The 18,471-nt window shown below is 59.2% G+C and overlaps 6 protein-coding genes and 2 non-coding genes across 8 annotated transcripts; 2 read left to right on the top strand and 6 right to left on the bottom strand.

Moving 5' to 3' along the window:
• Positions 1 to 139: 139 nt before the first annotated feature.
• Positions 140 to 2,224, bottom strand: BXZ73DRAFT_44525 (uncharacterized protein; the record flags this gene model as incomplete). The annotated part of the gene is made up of 6 exons (XM_048019355.1): positions 140 to 168; positions 238 to 367; positions 433 to 681; positions 734 to 741; positions 796 to 1,956; positions 2,005 to 2,224. 6 exons carry the CDS (start codon positions 2,222 to 2,224, stop codon positions 140 to 142), a joined length of 1,797 nt encoding a protein of 598 aa, XP_047879525.1.
• A 65-nt stretch (positions 2,225 to 2,289) lies between these two features.
• On the bottom strand, positions 2,290 to 2,361 carry BXZ73DRAFT_t72. Its single transcript has one exon. It is a non-coding gene; the product is annotated as a tRNA-Glu (tRNA).
• Positions 2,362 to 2,533: 172 nt separating this feature from the next.
• BXZ73DRAFT_44386 (uncharacterized protein) lies at positions 2,534 to 5,002 on the top strand (the record flags this gene model as incomplete). Its single annotated transcript, XM_048019327.1, has 10 exons — positions 2,534 to 2,768; positions 2,829 to 2,928; positions 2,980 to 3,206; positions 3,537 to 3,631; positions 3,680 to 3,900; positions 3,952 to 4,012; positions 4,122 to 4,279; positions 4,336 to 4,468; positions 4,523 to 4,605; positions 4,666 to 5,002. 10 exons carry the CDS (start codon positions 2,534 to 2,536, stop codon positions 5,000 to 5,002), a joined length of 1,650 nt encoding a protein of 549 aa, XP_047879524.1.
• A 581-nt stretch (positions 5,003 to 5,583) lies between these two features.
• On the top strand, positions 5,584 to 8,689 carry BXZ73DRAFT_44540 (MFS general substrate transporter; the record flags this gene model as incomplete). Its single annotated transcript, XM_048019357.1, has 26 exons — positions 5,584 to 5,765; positions 5,820 to 5,856; positions 5,914 to 5,941; positions 6,003 to 6,015; positions 6,072 to 6,163; positions 6,262 to 6,333; positions 6,387 to 6,417; positions 6,470 to 6,511; positions 6,556 to 6,709; positions 6,760 to 6,835; positions 6,889 to 7,028; positions 7,088 to 7,161; positions 7,212 to 7,245; positions 7,302 to 7,384; positions 7,443 to 7,468; positions 7,525 to 7,646; positions 7,704 to 7,745; positions 7,796 to 7,846; positions 7,901 to 7,923; positions 7,984 to 7,999; positions 8,056 to 8,088; positions 8,147 to 8,162; positions 8,220 to 8,237; positions 8,292 to 8,338; positions 8,391 to 8,445; positions 8,502 to 8,689. The coding sequence occupies 26 exons, from the start codon at positions 5,584 to 5,586 to the stop codon at positions 8,687 to 8,689; spliced, it is 1,695 nt and encodes a 564-aa protein (XP_047879523.1).
• A 6-nt stretch (positions 8,690 to 8,695) lies between these two features.
• On the bottom strand, positions 8,696 to 9,907 carry BXZ73DRAFT_44453 (uncharacterized protein; the record flags this gene model as incomplete). The annotated part of the gene is made up of 3 exons (XM_048019344.1): positions 8,696 to 8,819; positions 9,248 to 9,274; positions 9,327 to 9,907. The coding sequence occupies 3 exons, from the start codon at positions 9,905 to 9,907 to the stop codon at positions 8,696 to 8,698; spliced, it is 732 nt and encodes a 243-aa protein (XP_047879522.1).
• Positions 9,908 to 10,474: 567 nt separating this feature from the next.
• BXZ73DRAFT_44448 (laminarinase) lies at positions 10,475 to 12,410 on the bottom strand (the record flags this gene model as incomplete). Its single annotated transcript, XM_048019342.1, has 9 exons — positions 10,475 to 10,548; positions 10,608 to 10,752; positions 10,811 to 11,039; positions 11,312 to 11,345; positions 11,442 to 11,510; positions 11,758 to 11,804; positions 11,878 to 11,910; positions 12,036 to 12,200; positions 12,265 to 12,410. 9 exons carry the CDS (start codon positions 12,408 to 12,410, stop codon positions 10,475 to 10,477), a joined length of 942 nt encoding a protein of 313 aa, XP_047879521.1.
• Positions 12,411 to 14,680: 2,270 nt separating this feature from the next.
• On the bottom strand, positions 14,681 to 14,752 carry BXZ73DRAFT_t71. Its single transcript has one exon. It is a non-coding gene; the product is annotated as a tRNA-Glu (tRNA).
• A 156-nt stretch (positions 14,753 to 14,908) lies between these two features.
• Positions 14,909 to 16,449, bottom strand: BXZ73DRAFT_76382 (endo-beta-glucanase; the record flags this gene model as incomplete). The annotated part of the gene is made up of 7 exons (XM_048022412.1): positions 14,909 to 14,982; positions 15,034 to 15,178; positions 15,239 to 15,467; positions 15,571 to 15,604; positions 15,662 to 15,730; positions 15,863 to 16,266; positions 16,304 to 16,449. The coding sequence occupies 7 exons, from the start codon at positions 16,447 to 16,449 to the stop codon at positions 14,909 to 14,911; spliced, it is 1,101 nt and encodes a 366-aa protein (XP_047879520.1).
• Between the last annotated feature and the right edge of the window lie 2,022 nt (positions 16,450 to 18,471).

Genomic DNA, 18,471 nt, shown 5'->3' with positions numbered 1-18,471 from the left:
TGCCGTCTTGCGTGCCTGTCGCGTTCGACGGCCAGACGCGAGTGCGCCAATGCGGCCTTACAACAAGTCCAACTTTTCATTTATGCCCCTCAAGCCTGGGCCCGGCACCTGTCACGGCCATGGACCCTAGGGAAGTGGTTTACGCGACCCGCCATTGCCACACCACACCTGGGGACGACGGTGCACACAGCTGTGTTAGCGGGGAGCGGTCTGTTCAATGCAGAAGCAGAGACGCACCCAGCGGATCTTCAACTTCATGCTGCGCGTCTGTCCACAACCCCAACGCTCCCATCGCAGACCCGACTGGACCGAGCTGGATCACTTCGCTCACCCGTTCGTCGGCAGTTCTCCCAAGCGCCGACGACACCTGCGACGACCCAAGAGACATCAGAGACTGATCGGTGAAGCAAGCACGGTAGAAACAGCGCTCACGGAAGAGTACCAGACGCGACCGTCGGGCAGCATGCTCACACGCCCGCGCACCCGGCGGAAGTAGTCTGTAAGAGGCGAGACAGTGCCCACCCAGCCCACGCCGCCGCCCATCTCACCTTCGAAAAGGATTGTGGGACGGTTTGGGTATTCCTTTGGGAGCGAGGGCGGCTCGTAGCCGGTGATGCGGACGGACATGGGCACAATGATCCAGGCCTCGTCCAAGTTCTCGTCAACGAAGGAGCCCCATCGCTGGCGCCAAGATTAGGAGCGTACGTAGGACGTTCAGATGAGGAGGACCCACGTTGTTATCTATATATATATTTGTGTGTTAGCGAGATGAAAGACACAGACACAGATACGCACATATCAATTCGTCGTAGTCCAGCCAGCACACAAGCCGTCTCCAAACGCCCTCGACTCCCGCCCAGTCCCACTGATGCGCCTTCCACTCTTCTCCAGCAGGGTACTCGACTGTGTTCCCTTCCCCAGACGGCGGACGGGGTGCGATCCAGGCCCCCGCACGCAAGTTGTTCCAGTCGTACAGTTGCGGCAGGTCGGCGGGCTTGATGTTCTCGAACAGCTTCCACTCCGCCACCACCCGGCTGGCCGCGATCCAGGTCCAGTCCGGGAAGAGCTTCCCCGGATCGGGCAGCGTGTTCGTCGACGATGGCGCACCCGGGGTGGCTGCAACGGGATGGGTCGCGGTCCCAGGCGTCGCGTCTGAGTCCGATGGGTCGTCCGGGGGTACGTAGTCGGCGTCTTCGTCGTCCTCATCGTCTCCTTCCATCTCCTCTTCTGCATCGTCCGTCGGCGCAGCAGCCTTCGCGAGCATATCGACCCTCAAGAACGGGCCCCACGCTCGCTGGCGCGATAGGAAGCGCATGGAAAACGCGAGCGGGCGTCCTCCTTCGTGCGCGACTCGCCGCTGCATCTCCTCGCTGAGATCGATCATGCCCTGCGGCTTCGAGCGCGCGGTCGGTGACGAAGGTGGAGAGCGGTGTTCGGGGGCCGCAGACACTTGGTTGAGCGGGATGGGGAGGAACCCGAGGCGGGCGATGAGCTCGCAGAGGAGCGGACCCTCGGCGTGGTTCTTCCAGCTCGGAGCGAGGTCCTCCCAGGCGATGATGCGGGTAAGTGATATGGGCAGCCCGTGTGTGAGGACGCCCTGCAGCCAAGCAACATTGCGGGATTCGATGTTTGGGGGAATATGGCACGAGGGAGGGAGGATGGGGGTGTCTGCGTGCCGGAGGGCGAGTGGGCTATCAAACAGGGGAGTCGAGGATGGGCTAGAGGTGACGCGTATCCCCGGAGCAGGGGCGATGGTCTGCACGGCGTCGAGAAGGGCGGTGAGGAGACGGATGTGGACGTGGGGTTCGGCTTGAGGCCCAAGTTTGTCCAGGGAGAGCATCATGGAGCGCGTGGACCTGAGATTATGTTTGGGGACGGTAACCTCGAGTGGGCGTGCATGTCTATCGAGGTATCTCTCGGCCCAGACTCGCTCGGTGAACATATGGCGCCAGTGGACTGTTGGATTGCATCAGTAATGCAGATGCGAGAGTGCGTCTGTCGTACCTGTGGAACATCCGGGGTGCAGACGCGGATCGTCGAAATAGACCAGACAAAGGGATCGCCACAGGTGGCTGTCGGCAGTGTCGTAGATAAGGACTCGGAGGGTGCGACATGTTTGAGCTAGAGCAGCGATAGAAAGAGGACTTCTTTGCAAAACACAGGATAGGAAAACGTTCTCCAGCAGCTCAGACGGCAGGGTGAAGAGGTGAAGAGAGGTGGGCATGATGGTCAGGAGGTGGGTACGAGAACGGCCAATTTAGCAGACAAAAACACCGCCGTACGTACAAGTTCCGACACGGGGAATCGAACCCCGGGCTATCGCGTGAGAGGCGATAATGTTAGCCACTACACCATATCGGACTTACCACTTTGTATTACAAATAATATGAATAGACTTTATGCATCAGGCACACATTAATGGGGTGCTGACGTTCGCAAAGAGGGTTGGGTGCGGCCTGGGACGCGGAGCCTGTCGCTGCCGGCGACGATCGCGACGTCCTCCCCCCCACCTGCGATGACCTCTGGCCCGCCAATGGAGCTTTCTGCTCAGTCCAGCCGGGTACGCTCCGCAGCGGGTCTTTCTGCGCCCCCGTCTCTCGGCACCTCGGCAACCCGCCGTGCCGAGAGCGCGCCGAAATCCCCCAGCGCGAGCGCGAGCATCGCCGAAGTCGAGGTTGACAGCAAGCACTCCGACAGACCCGGCCGCAAGCCCTCGTTCGTCAGCGAGCATGCTGCTGCGGACGACTGGAGTCCCGCAAATCACGGCTGTGAGTGGTTTGCCATCCTCCGTCCATCCGCTGCTCAGCGAGCTTCCTTTGGGCATACAGTCTTCTCGTCCGCCCTCGCGGCTCGACGGCGCGAATACCTCATCATCATCGGCCGCGCCACGGTGCTCATCATTCTGCTCATGTGGTCGACCCTTCCTGTGTGCGTGCGCCATTCCCGGGCTCCGTGCAGTCATGTGCTGACTGCCTATAGTTACTGGGGCGCCCTCTCCAACTCGTCCAAGCTCGTCGGAAATCTTGAGGCCTGGTTCATCGACCGCGACGGCGATCGCATCGGCCAGGGCATGAGTGACGCCGTTAGCAGCTTCGCTTCCCCAGGCCCGAAACTCAACTGGAAGTTCAAGACCCCGGACGAGGTCGGCACCGATCTTGATGTCGTCAACGCAGTTTTGGACGAAAAGGTGTGGGTGGTCATCGTCGGTGAGTCTCTTCCACCTCTATTGCGCTTCTCGTCCTCCTTGCCGTTCGCACGAGGTGTTTTCTTGGCGTGGGACGCACCTCTATCAGCTTTCCCAACTCTACGACATCTTCGAGCAGTCGAAGCGCGCTTCCCGGCGCACTAGCCTCGATATATGCGTTCGTTTTCACTCCGAGTCACTCCCACCTTTAATACGCTCCTCTTCTTCCTTGCGATCCGCACGAGGTGTTCTTGATGAGGAGCGCACCTCTACGACATATTCGAGCAGTGAAAGCCCGCTTCCCGCACTAGCCTTGATATACGTTGTTGTGCATACACTCACCCTCCTGCAGTCCAGCCAAATGCGACCATACACCTATCCCGTGCTCGCGCTGTCGGCAGCACAACCTATGACCCGAGCAAGGCAATTCGCGTCTATTACAACCAGGTATGCTACCCGTCTCACATCCCTCTTCGTGTGTTAAATCTGTCGTAGGCGCGCCAGGAGATCGCCACGGGCAATTTCATCGTCCCGCTCACGACCCAGATACTTCAAGCCACGACTGTCGCCTATGCCACCGGCTCTGCACAGCGATATTTTGCTCAAGTCAACTCCAACGGCGAGCCCAACGCGACGGCGCTCCAGCTCATTGCTAACGCTCCGCAAACGATCACTCCCGGCATCAGCTGGACCATGATCAACTTACGACCTTATAAGTGCGTCTTCGATTGGCTTTTGCGGCTCCAATACTCACCTGATATGTACAGTGCCCCCGCTGCTCAGGCGGCCACTCTCGTCGGCAACATCTTCTTGGTTATTTTCTCGTACGTGTTCCACCACTGTTTAAGTCTGTTCTATCTGACCTCCGCCCCACAGGTTCATGATTGTATGGGCTTCTCACGTGCTTGTAGCGCCGTCGAACTGACATACACTCTAGACCATGGCAAACTCGACATGTCGAGCCCTCGTCGAGCCCTACATGGCTTTCCGGCCTTATATACGTCTCCGCCTCGTCATCCCACTGCTCGCTTACTTCCCTCTAAGCTTGAGCTTTGCGTTGATGAACCTTGCTTTCGGATTACCTCTCGGCACCAAGTAAGCTGTACTGCAATCCTCGACCTTGGCTTCGATGCTGAACATATGTTGCTCAGATTCGGATCGGGCGGCGGCTTCATCATCTCGTTCTTCTACATCTATCTCGGCATGTCTGCCCTCGGGCTGTCGATAGAGGCCATGATCACGCTCCTCACCCCCCGTTTCGCCCCGTTCTTCCTCTTCACCCTCGTAAGCCGTTCATCCACGCCCTCGATCCATGGAAGCTCACTATATGCGATTCAGATCCTCTACAATATCTCGCCTGTGGTCCTACCCCCCGAACTCCTGCACCCCTTCTTCTCCTACGGCCTCGGCTTTCCCATCTTGTGCGTCCCTGGTTTTCATCACCTTCGCTCTCACGTTGCTAAACTCCCCCATACGCGCAGCAACCTGTCCCATGCGCTCCGCACAATCCTCTTCAACACGAAGGACAACCTCGGGGTCAATGCTGGTGTCCTCGTCGCGTGGATCGCGCTCTCCTGCTTCACCATCACCCTCTTCTCCTGGATCGTCCGCCGCTGGGAGCGCCGTGTGGAGCTCCGCGCCGTCCGCGCCCTCAACGGCTCCAAGGGCGCCTTCGATGGCGCGTCCGTGGAAAAGGGCAAGGGCAAGGGGCGCGCGGCGGTGGACGTGCTGGACGAGAAGGCGGGCTCGAAGGCGGGCTCGAAGGCGGCGTCGCTGAAGAGTGCGGCGTCGAAGGGGGTGGATGGTCCGTCAACGTAGGTTCTAGAGGCATGCGCAAGATCGACTTATTGCTTATCGTTACAACTGCACATTGCTATTTACTTACCCATTACACGTACAATACCTCGATTTTATGTAGGCACTCACTCGTTGGGTTGACCGACGTGCTCGTAGTCCATGTATCTATCACGCCTCCGTGCGTGCAGCACTCGGCGTCTAATTTCGCGATAAGGTGCGTCTTGGCGCGCCTCGTCAATCTGGGACTGGTTTGCTCACAAACGAAAGTGAGAACGATCTGCACCGCTCGCGGACAAGCGTCACGCAATGCAGCTCGCGATCAACGCTCACATCGCGCGAGCCCTTCAATATCAGTCGCGATACACTCAGCGAGATACCACCCGGGCCGCCGCGGTACGGCTACCTCAAGTGACTTATGCCCCCGCGAGGGCGATAAGGTGCGCTTAGGACGCTCTTCCAGAACGCGAGCTCGCACCATCGCGCGGGAGCCCTGACGGAAGCGCATTCGTGGGTACTTAAGGGCGGCACGCGCAAGCCCCCGCTGAGGCTTTTCTTCCGCCCCCCGCCGACAACTCACGCTCACGTCTACGCTCAGTGCACCCATGGTCGCGCCCCCCGAGTACGAAGAGAAAGCGCACGAGAGCGACGGCGGCTCACTCGGCGATAAGGAGAAGGCGCTCCAGCTAGACTCACCTGTCGATGCGGACGCGACGAATGTGGGCCTGCACGAGTTCGCTCTCGCGATGCGCTCGGGCCTGCGGGTTAGTCCCGAAGAGAGCAGAAGGTGAGCGGTTGCCTGTTTTGAGTCGCGTAGAGAGTGGACGCTGATGCCTACTAGGATCCGGCGGAAGATCGACGTGTGGATCCTGCCGATGGTGGGTTTCGAAGGGTGTGCGGGCGTCCGGATGTGTCTGATCGTGCTTGCTTTGCAGCTGTGCTTGTGTCAAGGGCTGAGTATCTGTGCGTTCTTGCCCCGTTTCTCCTGGGAATGCATGTTTTGAATGACGTCATTTCATCTCAGTGGACAAGACTGCGTAGGTGGCACGGTGGCCGCAGCAGGCTAGAACATCAGCTCATCCATCGCCGCCAGACTCAACTTCGCAAACTTGTACGGCATGAAGGCCGCACTCCATCTTTCCGGGGACCAATTCAACTGGTTCGCAAGCAGTGCGTATTCCTGCCGTGTCATACCGGCCTGTCTACTCTGACGTCCATGCAGTCTTCTAGTAAGAGGACTCAGGATCGAGGATGGGACGGAGCTGACGGTCATAATAGCATAGGGTATCTCGTAGGAAACTATCCCGACTCGCGGCTCCTCCAGAGGTTCCCCACAGGGAAGGTCTTGTCAATCAGTACGTCCTACAATCCATGCTCTGACCGCATCGAAGTCTGATTCTCCCCTCAGCCACGCTTATTTGGGCAACCATTGTCATTACGTGTGTTATTTTGCCTGGGACGCGGGATATCGCCTGACTGCGCTGCTTACAGCACCCCCGCATGCACCAACTTTGCCGGGACGGTGGTCAACCGGTACGTCTCGGATGCCTGCACAAATTGTAGACTCACGTCTCCAGCCTTCTCCTTGGCATGTTTGAGGCGATCGTGACGCCGGGGATGACGCTCCTTACCGGTATCTGGTACACGCAATCAGAGGTCCCCTTCCGGTCGCTCATCTGGTACTCGTTCAACGGCTGGGCCGGCATCTTTGGCGACCTCGTCGCCTTCGGGGTACGTCCCCCCGAGCTCGATCTCTTGCAGTGTTCTCACGTGCACCTCAGATCGGACGGATCGAGCACCCGCAGATCGCGCTGTGGAAGTACATCTTCCTCATCCTTGGTGGGATGAGTGTATGCCGTGCGTGCGCGCTGCGATCACATACCCCGCAAATGATGCGATCATCCCCGCAGTTTCCATCGCGCTGTGGTTCCTCTTCCCCGACTCCCCGGTGGATGCGCGCTTCTTCACGGCCGAGGAGAAGATCCTAGCGGTGAAACGCGTGGCTGAGTCGAAGGTCGGTGTGAAGAACACCGAGTTCAAGATCTACCAGGTGAGACTCCTGGCTCGGAGGCATGCCTCGAGTTCCCAACCAACGGCCGCCGGCGACAGATTCGACAGGCGGTCGCAGACCCGAAGACATGGCTGCTTTTCGTGGCGTCCATAGCAGCGCAGATTCCAAACGGGTGAGCGTCTCAAGACGCCGTCCCCTCGACGTTGTTCACGACGACTGCAGTATCGTCTCAAACTTCTCAACCATCGTCATCAAGGTGCGTATAGCTTTGTCGTTAACAGGCACAACCATAGCGACATCGCACTATGCTAGGGTATGGGGTTCTCTACCTCCCAGACGACGCTCTTGGACGCCGTGTCGAGCGCATTCCAGATCGCCAGTCTTCTGAGCGCCGGGTATGTTCCGCATATCATCTCCTTGGTCTCGTTACTGAATCGTCGTATTGCGCGGTAGGTGGGTTTGCATGCACTTCAAGAACAGTACGTCGATGCCCTCTACGAATACACCTCACTTGGAGCCTGACGCTCCTTCACAGTGCGCGTGATCACGATGGCCACGGGGAACATCACCTGCATTATCGCCGCGGCATGCCTCACGTACTTGCCCGCGGAGCAGAAGTGGAACCGCCTCGTCGCGTTTTGGTTCACGTCTTTCCAGGTGAGAGAAAGAGTCTTCGTCAACCAGCGCATGTGAACTGACGAGGAGCAATCGCAGTCGGTCGGCTTCTCGTTGTCTCTTGTGATGATCTCCAACAATGTGCGTGTGCCCTTTCGCTGCACCACCGATGCCACTGATCCCGCGTCTAGGTTGGGGGATTTACCAAGAGGACGTTCACTACGGCGGTGACGTTCGTCGGGGTGCGTTGGTTCACGGCTTGGTGCGCGTCATGAGGCTCATTCTTCTTCGCTCAGTACTGCGTTGGGAACATCATTGGGTCCGTCACCTCCGCAATCCCGTGCCATTATATCTCTCTCACCCTTCGTCGCGCATTCAGGCCCCATTTCCTCATTGTATGTGTCCCAAATGACTCCGTACGAATGAGGCTCGTACTGAGAATTTTTTGTAGGACAGCGAGGCTCCTACGTATCCTACAGGCACGGTGAGCACCATCTCCAGCCTCTGATTCCTTTCGACGCTCCTAAAAGTGAAATGTGCAGACTGCCATGTTCATCGGTGAGTAGGCTCTCTTTCAAGTTCCAAGCATCGCTGCTAACCGAGAGAACATCGAAGGATACATCATCAAGACCAGTAGGTTGTCTTAAGCAGACTGTACGGCGTGTCACTGAGTCCCCACCGTCGCAGTTGCCCACATCTTGCTCGGTGTGTACATGTGGAAGAGCAACGTCAAGGTAAGTCGGGCTTATCCTCGCATGCCGTTCGCTCGCTGACCACTGCCAACAGAAAGACCGTATTCACGGCAAAATCACGTCTTATGAAGACCAGCTCAAGGGGGAAGGTGCGCGCTCCAGGTTCATCGGCCCAGCGAGTGATGCGCTAATGACGTCATAACAGAGGCTGGCATGCGCGATCTCACCGAGTTCGAGAACCCGTACCACAGGTATGTCTGCCGCCGGACCATCGCACATGTCCGGTATTCTGATCCGCTCTGCCAGATATGTTTTGTGAGAGCAGAAGCAGTGTTGTATATGTACTTGTTCGAGAGGATGTTCCATGTAGTCCACGAGAATCTACTTCTATAAACGCTTTCATACTCGCTTGATGCCCCAGCGCTGCTTCGCCGCGTACTTCCGCCACTTCTGTATATCCTCCCGCTGCAGCAGCAGCTCCACCGTGTAATACTCCCGCGCAAGCGCCTCGTTGCTCGCCACCCTGTAAGGACTGGGACTCACGCACCAAGTACAGGAACAGTTCGGAGCCTCGCGCATCGATACAAGCACGACGCGAGGCCTCCGTGATCGCGCGCGGGCATTCTGCTGCGCGCGCCGAGCCTCTATCTGTTCCGCTCGCGCCGGATTCTCCCGGCGCTCCCTCTTCCCCTCTCTCCTCGTTGATCACACTGTGTTTGTTTATTTGGACGATGGCTTGATTACGTTACCACCTACTATACAGTTCCGGCCCCGACCTCATATATATAGACGTCTGCGCCGACCTGTAGTAGGTAGCTTTTCGGGATACGACTGTCTCCTACTCACTCTCGTGTGCCGTCTCGCTCTTCCCGTGTTCGCCTCTCCTCGACCAGCGTCTCTTCTCGACTCTCTCGACACCTTGGACGCTACGCCGAGGCGGCGACCTCACACACCCCGTGCACCGCGGAATGGCACGGCCTGTATCACCCCACATCAGCTCGTCATCCTCATCCAGCCACCCCTCACGCACCTGCACAACCACGCGACGGCGTTCAGCATCCCCTCCGCGTGCCACTTCCTCTTCCGCGCCTTCGTGTGCACCGACCGCGGCACCAGGTGGTGGTACGTCAGCGGCACCGCCCGCCCGCAGATCTCGCACTCCGCCGCGCGCGTGCGCGACCACACCGGCGGCGGCGCGCACGCCTCCGCGGCGTAGTCCCGGAGGACCTTGCGCAGGAACCGCGCGAGCGGCGCGTCCTCCGGGTCCACGTGCGGGTCGGCGGCGTCACCGGGCGCCGCCGGGGGGACGAGCCCGCATGAGACGAGGGTGTCCCCGACGGCGCCCGGGATCGAGTCCAGCGGGACGGCGTCCGGGTCGGGCACGGCGTCGCGCGTCTCGTGCGTCGCGGTGCGGAGGGAGGCGGGGAGGGCGGGCCAGATCTCCTCGGCGAGATAGGAGGTGAAGTCGTCGAGGGCGTCAGAATCTCCGCTGGGTGAGCCGTCGGGGTCGTCCGGAGAGCCTGCAGGGTTCAGCACACCGGGTTCAGCGAGGATACGTTGGGCGAGGCAGTCTTTGAAGGTGGAGAACTGGGGGAAATCCGCGTCTGCCATGAAGGGAGGTGTGCTTCTCTGAGTAGTACTTGTGCTGGAGCTCGACATGGTCAGAATCGACATCGATCGGCCACGAGAAGAACGTCGCAGCGTTTTACCTCCGATGTAATGCCAGACTATCGGGTCGTGGAGAGCGCGGATAATAAACGAGACCAGTCTTCGAACCAAAACCAACAACTCCGAAACGGGGAATCGAACCCCGGACCAGCGCGTGAGGAACTATTGCCGTAAATTGATGGCCAAGCGCGTGTCGAATCTCTAAAACTGCACGAGAAGCCAGCTCGCATCAAATCCAAATGCTACATAAGCACGCCGCGACACATCGTCGTGGCGCGCAATCCGGGAGCAAAGACACAGCAGACAGCGGGGGTGGGTAAAACGCCAATGAAGGAAGCGAGCGGAGTGCAGGGTGCGAGAACAAGAGCGAACGATAGCGATGGGCGTGAAGGGTCGTTACTGCATAGTACAAAGTGTGGTTGTGTACATCAGAGCGAGCAAACGAGACGTGTAATTGTAGTCGTATGTGATACAAAAGGGATGAACGGGGGCGTTGGGGGGCGTGACGGTTTATTGATAGATCTTGATCCACTGGATGTCGAAGTATGCATTGGTGAATGCGGACGGGTTCTGGTTCACGTACGCTATGGTAACATGGATGTGTGATCAGCGCAGTGTCAGATGGGCCAAAGAGGATACGCACTGGAGCACGTGCCGGAGCACCCGTCAGAGTTGAAGACGGCGCCAGCCCAGTCTCCGCAGAACGTGAGGTTGATGATGATGTTGTGCGCGCCAAAGTGGGACGACAGGTCGCAAGACTGGCTTGGGAAGTACGCGAATGGCGTACCCTGCAGCGTCCAGTTCGTCAGCCTCCTCACGCTTGCAGACACGCAGCAGAGAGCGCACCCAATTGCCGGTGTTGATCGACGTGGAGCCGCTCTTGACGTCGGAGGGGATGTTGCCCGAGTTGCGCGGCCAGAACCAGACCTTGATGAACGAGTTCGTGCGCTCCATCGCGTAGTACCCGCCACCCGCGGAGTTGAGCGCGGGTCCGTAGCTCGACGCGGTGTTGGACTGCACGCCGCAGCCGGCGTTGTTCGTCTCGTTCACGTCGCAGTTGTTCCCCGCCGACGTCCTGTCGGTGTCAATGATAGTTTGGCGTCAGCGCGTTCATATTGACATGGACGAGGGGGAGCGAAGACGTGGGCGCTGGCGGGAGTCGGAGCGCAAGACCAAAGGGGAGACACGCGCACGCGCACGAGACCGCGTGGGCGCGCCGTACCGCGCGGACGTGGAGACGCTACCAACGCGCTCGGGGCATAGGTCGCGAATAGAACTGTCGAAGGGCGGGACCGCGTCTATCCAGAAGCAAGAACGAACTCCCGAGCGCAGAGCGCTCTCACTCACCCGGTCTGCGAGCGCGACGACGGCATCGTGCAGTCTGTCCGGGCCAAATTGGGTCAGCGCGGGGTCGGAGGCGGAGGCGCGCGCGCGTCGTGTGATGCGCATCGCGCCAAGAGGAAGACAGGAAGCCTACCTGCGCCGGTGTGCAACGTCGCCTGGTTCGGGCCCTGGTCGTTCACGCCCTCGAGGATGTCGATTTCGCCTGCGTAGATGTGCGTCAGTACGCGTCATGCTGCCGTGAGCGTGTCGGAGCCGCGGCCGCCCTCGAAGCTCGAGGTCAGCTCCGGATAGGAAGCAAGGAAGCGGGGCCGTGGGAGCGCCGCGCGACTTGCGCTCGGGCAGGTCGGGTCGGGGACCGCCCATCGCGCATCGGACCGCTGCGCGTCCGCGGAGACGGGGGCGGAGGCGAGGCGGACATCACGGCTGGGGAGCGGGAGCGGTATACGCACCGTTGTTAGGCCAGTCACTGCCGACCTCCCAGATCGCAGGCCAAGTGCTGTGTGCGGACGAAAAAGGGGCGCGCGCATCAGACAGAGTTTGGAGATACGTCGGAGGGCACGATCACTCACCCACAGCCCACAGGCATGTGGCGGATACTCCAGCTATGAGGACATGGCGGGGGTTTCAGAAGGGAGAAGATACATATATAATTAGCACCGCGCGCGCAGTTCGCTGGCTCCAAACAAAGGGGTGCGAGTGCGGCACTGGCAGGAGGGAGGGTACGTACACCGTGACATGCGTTGTGTACTGCTTGTTGCTCTGCAGCCGGACAGAGTCGCGCCCGGGGCCGCTCGAGCTGAGCGTCGTCGTGTGGTCGGCGCGAAGAATGAACGTGTCCCCGCTGGCGTATGTCAGGTTCTTCGACATCGCCGTGCCCTGGTCGACGTAGTTGCTGTAATGCGCGATCACAGATTAGCCGCGATGGAGGGAGCAGGCGATACACCCGAACAACGTACACACGCCCGTGCGTTGGGTCCGAGATCGCCTGGAACGAGAAGGAGTTGTAAAACCCGGTGCCCTGGTGGCTGTCGGACTGAGAGTACGTGGCTGCGAGGGCGTGTGTGGCGAGGGCTGCAAGGACGAGGTTGACGCGAGCGAACATGATGGTCGTGCTGAGCCGAGCGCAGGAAATTACCGGGGATAGCGAGCTGAAAAGAGGGATTGGGTGGGTGAGTCGCTTTATACCTCCGAGCCGCGGCGCAGGAGTTGTGAAAAAGGATACATGCCCCCGGGATCTCCAAGGAACGAATGAACGCGGCTGCGCGCTCGAGGCACTGGGTCCGGAGGAAAGGTGGGCGGCCCGTCCGGTGGAGATCACATTGGCGTCCTCTCGCGCGCGGCCGGTAGGAGAGTGGGGGGCGCCGGTGAGGTACCTGCCGGACCTGGGCGGCACGCCCGCGAAAGACCGAATCGAGGAGATATAGGGAGCCGCAGGAAGTCACAGTACCACCATGAGAGGATGGAGCACATGGTGTGGGCCAATGGTGGGCGCAGATCGTGTGTTTTCACAAGGTCGTACGCGCCACGGGGCTACGTCGAAGAAGGCCAGCGGGGTGAAATTTTCGGTCGGGGCGGGTGCGAAGATGTTCAAAGGATCAAGGGACAGGAAAGGGCGGAAACGCCGACGACAAGGGTGTTTTTCTGGGCAACGGAGGAACCGAAAGTTGTTCCGCATGGGAGCGCCGAACGGAGGGAGACGAGTGGTTGAGACGGTCTGGGCATGTGAAGTGCGCAGTGTCCTTTGTCGTTAGGACGACCTCCGCGGAATAGAGCGGTGGGTCTATGGGTGGAGCCCCAGGAACAGTGAGCACAGCGCTCCGGCGAAAACAAAACGCTTACGCGACATGCACCCCGCGACGTGCGCCCTGTGCGGTGTATGGCTTGCCTGTGAACCATCTGGGCGCCGCTTCCTGTTCAATTTTCCAAATAAGTTCGGGGCGGCGTTGCCGGAAACCAGACGCTTTGCCTTTCAGGGAACTCCACGTGGCGGCGATTTCGAAAATGGAAGAAAATGGGACAGCTCACCCATAAACGCTTGGCTGCGAGCAGCTGATAGCTGGGCCATATGTTCAGTAAATCGTGACTATGCACGCGCAAGCCAAAGAAGCCCCGACGCACCTCTTTTGGCGAGCTCTTCATCACGAGGGAGCGATGAGATGTTACGGGTCTTAGACAAACGGAGCCAATCGGCGCCTTCAAGCGCCTCTGTACGAACTCTCCCAGCTGCTTCCGTGCACGGATCACTGACGATCTGAGTGCTGAGGCGGGTAACACGACCATGTGCTGGATGCTCAGACATGGATCAACGCTCACCGCCTCTCACGCATCCGCGTGGTATATGCGCCTGACGAGGCATCTGTCCGAGAACGAATGTGGGCGGTGAGCTGGGCGGCCGGATGACAGTTCAGACGGACCGAGGCGGCCGGTCGCATCACATTTGCGTGGATGCGAATGGATCTCTAAAGCACAATGAAGACAGATCCCCGACAAGATCATTGCAGCACTCACCGCCAGAACCCAGGGCCATACGTCCAGCTTCGCGACAAGCATGCCCTCTCCGAAGAGAAGAGAACTTGATTGGCCTCAATCCCTTCTAGCGCGCTTCATGTGCCTCACGAGCTTCATTTCCTCACATACCTCGACGCGCTATCGCAGCGCTGGCCTCCGATAGGACATCGTGCATGTGCATCCGTTGCACCCTCCGCACCCGAAACCTCACATGAGTACTCCCGTGAAGGTGCCTGACACCTGTCTTTCTCGCCACATGAGGACAAGAGCTCATGGATGGCAGACCGTAGGACAGCTTCCGTCTGTGCTTCTACTTTTCGTAAGCAGAATCAAAACGTTTGATACTACTTGAGCAGCCCCCAATTGCGAGAGGGCGCACCGAGACTAGTAGACGACAGCCATGAGCACATGTCCGATGGCGGAACATGGGTGAAGGACGTACCATTGCCACCCCGTCCTGCCACTTTCGCTCACTGGCCACGAGCAACGACATCCTGAAGTTTACTCGACCATCGGCTGGCCAAAACGGTTTCCGCAGTGAAGACAGTCGCATTCTGAGACACCGTCCGCGTAGAAAGTGCTTATAGAGAGGTGTGAAGGGAAATCGTCGAGGGGATGGTTGCGGTTGAATGGAGAGCGACGATGGGCCTTGCACCGAGCCCAGCCACAACATAGGGCGCCTATTAAGTCCCAGCCCCAAGACCCAACGCGCATCTCCCGCGATGCCGTGATTATATGAGAAGGGGGGTATACCAAATTGCAAAGGAAATACTGACGCAGCAGGCCAGACATGACTGTCGGTTGAACGAAGAGGCGGATATCAGAGTGCCCAATCTCCCAGACAAAAAGGACTTCGCAGTGAAGTTCCGACACGGGGAATCGAACCCCGGGCTATCGCGTGAGAGGCGATAATGTTAGCCACTACACCATATCGGACATACAGACTACCCACAATGTTAAAGTATGTCCAAACGCACGACAACGGTGGTCACATAAATTTGAAAACACGGGTACATATTCATCTCCACACCAGAGGAATCAGACAACATTACTATTAGCCCATTATAAATAATTTCTGCATATCGTATGCATCTATTGGTAGACTTTCAACCACGCGACGTCGAAGTACGCATTCGCGAACGCGCCCGGGTTCTGGTTCACGTACGCTGTACCGATATCAGCACGTGCACTGAGGCGACAAACGAGAAGCTACTCACTGACGCAGTCCCCGGGGCACCCGTCCGCGTTGAAGACGACGCCGGCCCAGACGCCGCACAATGTGAGGTTGATAATAATATTGTTCCCGCTGAAGTGCGTCGAAAGGTCGCACGACTGGCTCGGGAAGTATGCGAACGGCGTGCCCTGCGCAGCGCGTCAGCACTGAATCTCCGTACCCTCACACACCGTCACCGCCGGACGCACCCAACTGTCCGTGGTCACCGACGTCGCGCCCGAGAGGACGTCGGAGGGGATGCTGCCCGAGTTGCGCGGCCAGAACCAGACCTTGATGAACGAGTTCGTGCGCTCCATCGCGTAGAAGCCCCCGCCGATGGCGTTGAACGCCGGCCCGTAGCTCGAGGAGGAGTCAGACTGGACGCCGCAGCCGGAGTTGCCCGTCTCGTTCACGTCGCAGTTGTTCCCCGTCGACGTCCTGCGGGCGAGGGCGGCGTCAGCGCGTGCGAGGACGAGACGGTGAGGCAGGGCGGCGCGCATGGACGCGGGCGCCACGAAACGCGTCTGAGACGCCCACTCACCCAGTCATGTCGCGCGTCGCGGGCATGGCGCAGTCTGTCCGCCGTCGGGTCACCATGGGGACAATGCTCAGCACAAGATGCAACGACTTACTGGCGCTGGTGTGGAGGGTTGCCTGGTTCGGGCCGTGGTCGTTCACGCCCTCGAGAATGTCTACTTCGCCTGCCGAAAACCGCGCGCGTCAGCCTCACTGCGTATGTCACGATGCGCCGCGCCGCGCGAAGGCAAGAGCCCCAGCGAGCCCCGCGCGCGCCGCGCAGGCACAAACTTCCGCCGCCGGGAGCCGGGACGCACCGTCGTTAGGCCAGTCGGGCCCAAACTCCCACAACGCGGGCCACGTGCTACGAGGGCAAGACATCCGGATGAGCCACACAAGCGCGTCGCGAGATGATGCGCGCTCACCCGCATCCCGTCGGCATGTGCCGGATGTTCCAGCTGTAAGGGCCGAGCGGCGGGTCAGCGTGGCTCTCGGCGGGGAGACCGCAGCCCCGACGGATGCGCACATGGTGACGTGGGTGTTGTAGAGCTTGTTGCTCTGCAGGCGGACGGAGTTGCGCCCCGGGTCGCTCGCGGCGAGCGTCGTCGTGCTGTCCGCGCGCAGGATGAAGGTGTCGCCGCTGCCGTACGTCAGGTTCTGGGACACCGCCGTCGCCCGGTCGACGTAGTTCCTGTATGGGTACGTCGGGATCAGCGTGCGCCTGTGCGTGCACGAGAGGATCAAAGGTAAGGACGTACACACGACCTTCCGTGGGGTCGGAGATTGCCATGAACGTGAAACCGTCGTAGAAACCGGCGCCCTCGAAACTGTCGGCCTGGCCGTAGGTGGCGGCGAGAGTGCGCGCGGCGAGGCCGGCGAGGACGAGCGCAGCGCGAGAGAACATCGTGGAGGGAGCGGGGACGAGGACGGGGGCGGGGGAGGGGGCGCGGCTGGACTGGAGGGGGGACCAAGGACAGGAACGAGAACCCGGAGGAGGAACTCGTCGTACAGACCACTCGAGAGAGACGCGGCAGTCTTATACCTTTCCTCCGCTGCGCAGAAGTAGGTAAAACGACAAGTGGTCAGTGGACGGTAACCCGGATGGTACTGGGCGCCGCGCGATTCAGGGACCCTCGGATCCCGCGAAATCGAAACGAGGAGGCCGACAGAGAAGTAGAGAACCGTGGCGGAGCATGAAACGCGAAGCACATGGGGTGGTAGATCACTCAAACGCTGAACGGGCCACGGGATTGCACAGAAGATGTCGGAAGTACGAACCTCGGGGTGCTGCGCATATGGACGTTGAGGCACGGGTAAACGATGTTGGGCAGAGAAGAAGACTACCTAATAAAGAACAGAGTAAAGCGATCGCGAAGGGGGGAAATCAGTCAGCGTACCCAAAATCCTGCAGTCCAAAGGCGGGCCAGGGGCCTGGCGAGGCCGCGGTGAAGGTCGTGGTAGCCTATGCGCAACTAGCACACTCGGGTGCCTCCGTCGTCAAGCTGATGCTCGTACCATGCAGCAGTACTGAGTCTAAAAGCGGGATTCATCAATCATTGGCATATGCGCACATCGCGAGGGGATCAATATCTCACCCTCCAGGGACACTGCGGAGAGGAAATCGTCGCCGCTCGACGATCCGTAGTGGACCCTTGTCGTCGAGCAAACAAGCCCGCCGGGACGCAGACGCCGGAAGCAGAGAGATCGCGGCATGTGCACGCAGCCTGGAGAAACGCGATACATAAGTGGCAAATTGCAATACAGAGGTACCTGGGCGGCGAGCAGGTGAGGGTGCAGCCATATGTGCAGCACGTACCATGACTTCACGGAAGCGCGCGTGGACGCGGCCGAGAAGCTACCATCAGCTACACGTCTTGCTGATCGCGGAGTTCATCATCACGAGATAAGGAAAGTTCGGAGGGCTGCGTGGACGAGTGGAGTAGATTCTTCAAGTCCGCGAGCTTGTTCTTCAGAGCTGCCTGGGAAAGGGGGGCGACGAAGGGAGTCTGCTCAGGTGCGCGAGCGCGGCGGGATCAGCTGTGTGCTTGAACGAAGTTAAAACCAAACAAACCCACCTCCTCGGAGAGGTTGAGCGATCTGCGCGGCACAGAAATCGGAACTTCGCTCGAGCAACAAGGGCGCGGCCTGATGGTGTCGAAGTCAGATGATGCCGTTAAAATATCCATCGTCCCGCGTATTCACGTGCAACCCCCGTAAGCACTCGGGATTTGCCATTTCAGCAAGGCCGAGAGACTAGCCAGATGCAGCCACCCACTCATTACCGAGCCAGTGGCACGAGGTGGCACGTACCGTCCCGCGCTCTGCTCTTAGGGGAAATTTGACACCGTGAACTTGAGAAACGTGAGAGATAATGAGATGCTGAGATCGGAAATAGTGGCCCAAGGAAAGTGACGACTCGCAACAGCTACGCGAGGGCGTGATGAGTGGGCGCGTTGCGTATGCTTAAGATAGAACTCCAAACGTACCGACTGACTGCACTCACCCGCACGTTACGTTTCCTTTGACATACTGGCGAATCGACGAGCTCGCCGCATTTGACAACTGATGTCGCTTTCAGGTTTTAACGGAGGGCGCAGAGTGGATGGCTGCCCAGAGAGGCCCGACGAGATCAGAGCAAAGGATTGTGATGGTGGTAAGTAGAGAGAGCTGCCACTTCGACAGACGCCGGTGTCGACGGCCACTGCGCGCCTTTTCGCTATCGTACTATTCCTATGATATGACGTCATTCTTTACCGACGCCAAACCCAAGCTACGTGCGCGAAAATCACACAACTGCGGCATGCCCGGCGCACTAGCCGTGGACGGCAAGTTCTACTGCTGTGACAATCCAGGTTCCAGTGCATGGAAAATTCACGCCGATCACGGTATTGTTGAGGAAGATCCATACAAAGAATGTACAAGCGTA

Source organism: Epithele typhae, assembly GCF_022376455.1.
Source record: "Epithele typhae strain CBS 203.58 chromosome Unknown BXZ73scaffold_14, whole genome shotgun sequence".
NCBI lineage: Eukaryota > Fungi > Basidiomycota > Agaricomycetes > Polyporales > Epitheliaceae > Epithele > Epithele typhae.
The sequence above is the reverse complement of the archived record's forward strand: the minus strand, read 5'-3'. Positions and strand labels throughout refer to the sequence as shown.